The sequence below is a fragment of the Platichthys flesus genome, chromosome 12, assembly GCF_949316205.1.
Source record: "Platichthys flesus chromosome 12, fPlaFle2.1, whole genome shotgun sequence".
In the NCBI taxonomy this organism is placed as follows: Eukaryota; Metazoa; Chordata; class Actinopteri; order Pleuronectiformes; family Pleuronectidae; genus Platichthys; species Platichthys flesus.
The window spans coordinates 7,374,735-7,379,472 of record NC_084956.1 but is presented as its reverse complement, the minus strand read 5'-3'; the positions used below and the strand labels follow the sequence as shown (position 1 = coordinate 7,379,472).

General features: G+C 45.9%; 1 protein-coding gene across 1 annotated transcript; it reads right to left on the bottom strand.

Annotated features, from left to right (window-relative positions):
- Positions 1-2,921, bottom strand: hmx3a (H6 family homeobox 3a). The gene is made up of 2 exons (XM_062401355.1): positions 2,327-2,921; positions 1-1,530 (listed from the first exon to the last, which is right to left on the bottom strand). The coding sequence occupies exons 1-2, from the start codon at positions 2,613-2,615 to the stop codon at positions 908-910; spliced, it is 912 nt and encodes a 303-aa protein (XP_062257339.1). The 5' UTR covers positions 2,616-2,921; the 3' UTR covers positions 1-907.
- Positions 2,922-4,738: the final 1,817 nt, after the last annotated feature.

Below are 4,738 nucleotides of genomic sequence, written 5' to 3'. Positions count from 1 at the left end.
AAAGGAGAAGCAGCACGTGGCAGCTCCTCTCCACCGCATCTCCTTAAATATATACATTTACATATTTTATACAACAAAACACCCACCACGCTGCAGTGTGTGTGTGTGTGTGTGGGGGGGTCTTTACCTCCTTGTTCAAAAACACAAAGTGGATGAAGCAGACGCTGGAGCTCATGACGCTTGTGCTTTAAGGACGTGTCCATTGTGGAGCGAGTCACTAAAACTAAACATGAAGCTACAGGAGCAGTTTACAGCTGAGAGTCTTGATTGTCCCCGTCAAACGCTTCAAACGGCAAATAAAATAAAACATTTAAAAGGGTAAATATTACAATAACAGCATCATCGGTTCTCCAACGGGAACAGGTGACCAACAAAAAAAGAACATCCCAGCACACCGTCAGTGTATTGCACTTCATCGTCTTATCAAGTTCTGGAAATGCGAAGAAAATCAAACAAGTGTATTTCTTTTTAAGCAGGACTGCGACTTTAGGCCGCCATGTTTGTGTGTTTGTTTTTTTTGTAAACAAGGTACATTGTTTTGTGGAGCTGTAAATTTGGCCTGTCCAGCAACAGTAATGGTGTAGAGACCAAGGTAACATTTTAATAGACACACATCAGGCAGTGTGAGCAGGTGGACCCCAGAAGTGACCATTTCATTTTTTTTAATAATAATAATAATAATAATAATAATATAAAGAATCAGATTTGAATGTTCAAATCGCTTGTAAACGGCACCCTCATGGAAAATGAGACAATTTATATTTGCCAAAATAGCTCCATGGTTTGACAGTGTTTATGTCGGTTGTTTTTTTTCTAAATTGTTTTTTTTATTTTGTCAGTTGTACAAAAATATGAAGTCTCTTCTCTTTTTTTTTAACTTGATTTTGGACTCAGAACCCAGCGGTTCTCAGACCGGTCTGAGCATCGGCACGGAGGTGACGATGGGATGGGAGTAGTAGACGCCGGGGTGTGGGAAGGTGAGCAGCGGCTGGCTCACGGGCACGTTGCCCCCGGCGCCTATGCTCTCCCCGGCCGAGTTCTCGTGGTAGAGGATGGGCACACGCACTATCCTCTGCGCCGCGGCGTGGCTCAGGTTGGCGGCCTCCAGCTCCGCGGCCAGCTGCCGCTTCCACTTGTTCCTCCGGTTCTGGAACCAGATCTTTACCTGCGTCTCCGTCAGGTGCAGGGACGCAGCGAGGCCCGCGCGCTCCGAGCTGCTCAGGTAGCGCTTCATGTCGAAGGTGGACTCCAGCTGGAACACCTGGCTGCGGGAGAACACCGTGCGCGTCTTCTTCTTGCGGCACGGCTTCTTGTCGTCGTCCCTCTTCTTCCACTCCTCCAGCTCGTCCTTCTTGGCCTCCTCCGTGTCGCTCTCCTCCAGGATGATCTCATCGCCGCTCTTACTGTGGTTGTGCTCGTCGTCCTCCTCGTCGTCTTTGGCGTCCGGCTCGGATTTGAGCACCAGGTCCGGGGAGTCTCTGTCCGTGCCCGAGGCTGGAGAGGAGTCTCTGGCGCTTAGTTTGTGGGTGACTGAAATGGGGACACAGGGGGATGTGGTCATTAGCTGATGGACTGATGCTGTGTGTTTTTTATTAGGCTGCACAAACAGACTGGGAGCTTTGGGAAACTGTGCTGGTTATAAACAGTGCCACAAAAATACATAAAAATAGACTATTTATAGTTACACATTACTGACAACACCATCATTAAATATGGACAAATTATAGCCACTGCTTTGCTCTTAGTAAAACAGCCTTAAAGAATAAAACATCGGCCTGCTTTACTTCGTATAGTCTCATTTGAACAGACCACAGTTTTACAACCAACTCTCAGAGATCCCTCTTTGTTTCTCTGCATGAATGATGGTGTCATTCACATCAGCGTGTTTTAAATCGCGCACGGATAAATCACGCAGGGACAGGCTGTCAGTGACCCAGCCTCGGGGGTAAGATGTTCACGCTGAGCTCCAACAGACAAATCAAAAGCACGCTGCGCATCGTCACCCGTATCCGATGATTTCACGATGTCTGCTTCATTTTATGCACAGTGTGTCACTTTATTGATCTATTATCCCGCGTCGTGGCATAACAAAATGGGCCCTGGTCACATCACTGTGTAGCCCATGCACTCTGTGGCGAGGACAGGGTGCATCACCAAAACGCGCTAAATCCATGTTTACCGAGGATATTACGCACAGAGGAAATGGCACCAGAGAGGTCCTGGTTTTTAAAAACAAATATAGTCCCCCACCCACTTTCTTCTAAATTTAAAAACATCAACATCGGTGCCCATAATAAAACATTAACACTTCAGGACACAGCCTTACCTTCAGCTCTGTGTAGGTGGGCGGCCGAGCCGAGGGTGTACGGGTACCACCACGCCGAGGTGCGCTCCAAGTAGTGAGCCGGTAGACTGAACCTCTGCGCGGGCAGGTCAAAGCGTGGGAAGTGCAAGTCCCCGACCTGGGAGAAGGAGAATCCTCCCTCTAGGGCCGCCTTGGTGGCAGCGAGCATCGGCCTGGGTTTGGACGATTTGCTGTCACAGCTCAGCAGGTTCTTGATGGAGAAAGGCGAGTCCTTGGCCGGAGCGCACGTTTCTGGCGTTGTCTCTGGCATCGCTGTGGCTGCTGTGTGAACAGCGGAGCACCACGAAAGCAGGAACACGCACACACGCACGCACACAAAAAGAAAAACAGGCAACGATCGCGTATCCGGACTGCGAGGAGCCCCTGGTTTGCTTCTATTACTGTTATTCGTATTCTAAATGCGGAGAGTGGACTCACACCCGGGCGAGCGAGTCACAGCACGCGTCCTTCTCGTTTAGAGAAATAAAATTAAAAATGTTTGTGAGGTAGAAAATAAATAAATAAAGCGCGCGGACGTGGAGATGTCTCATTCCGCGCTCTCCCCGTCAAAAAACACGCAAAAGTGTGTCCGCCGTGTCAGTCAGTCTGGCGCCTGATGCTAATGATGAAATAAAAATGTCATCCAAGTTAAATGCGGAAAGTATAGGCGATTGGGCATGTACAATGGCAAATGGGATTAAGGGAGAGACGGCGAGGGGAGAGAGAGAAAGAGAGAGAGAAAGAGAGAGAGAGAGTCTGTGTGTGTGTGAGAGAGAGTCTGTGTGTGTGTGAGAGAGGGAGAGAGAGAGACCATCCTCCCTCTTTGTGGCTCGTGGCCGCGCTGTTCTCGCCTGTTATTGGTCTCATAGAGTCCAATTAGGCAGCAAATGAACACAGGGCTGTTATTGCGCCAAAAAGGAAGGTTTGGGATGAGCGCCTCAACACACAACTAACACAACAGTCGATCACTCACGAGCTGACTCAGAATCCAGATTGCTTTATTATAATTTTTTATCTCTTTATAAATTCGGTGACACATTGTTGAACTACTTTCACTTGGTCTGCAGGCGTGGGTTGTGAATAAAGTCTGTTTTTAGATTTTAGGAGATGTAAGACTTTATTTCACTTCTAAAAACTCACCAAAACATATACGCAATTTAAAATAGACTGTATTCAAAGCTTGCACTGATCATCGGAGGCCTTGTGATGATGCTTTCCAACAATGGGTAAGTTTAAAGTAGTTAAGAAAAATAAGGAGACAAATAAAATCCAACCATGAGTGTGCATTATTACCAAGCCAGTATTCAACAGCAGCTAATTCTAATTAATAATAAAAACAACAACAATAATAATACTAACGTAACAGTCAATTTAAATATAGCAAAAAATAATGTCACATTCACACGCTGTTTTGTTTTTCCTCCAATAAATTGGTATCAATTGTGTTAAAATTTGAATTCAGATATGACTAAATAAAGTAAAATATATATCTAAGCGTCACGATGCATGCTGTGGAAATGTCAAATAGCTGCTCCTCAAATATTCGCTCCTCAGACACGATATGAAAAAGGCCTGAGATCAGGCTGCAGCTACTCCACGTGTCACCAATTGGCGATTAGATTCATATTTCTAATCCATCGATTTCCAGCGAGGGACATTTCCACAATGTCTGCGGGTCACACGGTCATTTATTCCCCCCTGTAATCGATGTGGTTAATTCCTCCCTCAGATTGCACTCTTTGTAAATGTGCTATGTATATTCACTCATTGATATTAATTGACTTGTTTAAAAAAGAAGAAGAAGGGGAAGCAGTGGGAAAGCTGGTGTAAGAGGAGGTAGAACGGGGAGGCAGCGTCCTCTGTGGGCCATGTTGGGGAAATGCAAGTGTGTGGACACAGTGTGTTGGTGTGTGTTGGGGGTGAGGGGGTGAAAAGCAGAGTGTAGGTGTCAAGGTTAAGGTTTCACTGGTGCTGGTTTTCATCCCCTGTCATATGTAGAGTTCTTACATGCACCAGCTTTTCCATGCAATTAACACATGTTGTTCATTTAGCGAGCTGCTCGAGCGGTAATATCCTGTTACTGTGATGTAATTATTGACCCTGCTTATGTTGCTCATCACAACAGCGAGTTCATGATGATCTCACACGCAGGTGCAAATGTGTATCTTTGGTTAGGAGCTTCGACAAAATCCAGAAAATGAACGTTAGCCTGATAAATGCGAATATCCTAACGGGAATATGGCAAACTGGTCTGTGTCTAAATAAAGTTCGGGAGCCATTGTGTTCTTCAGAGTACTATTAAGAAAACGTGACTACTTTCTGGCAAGTAAATAAAACCCTTTGACGATGAGGCTGGGCATGCCTGGTCCGATTTGACCCCAAAATGTACAGTTT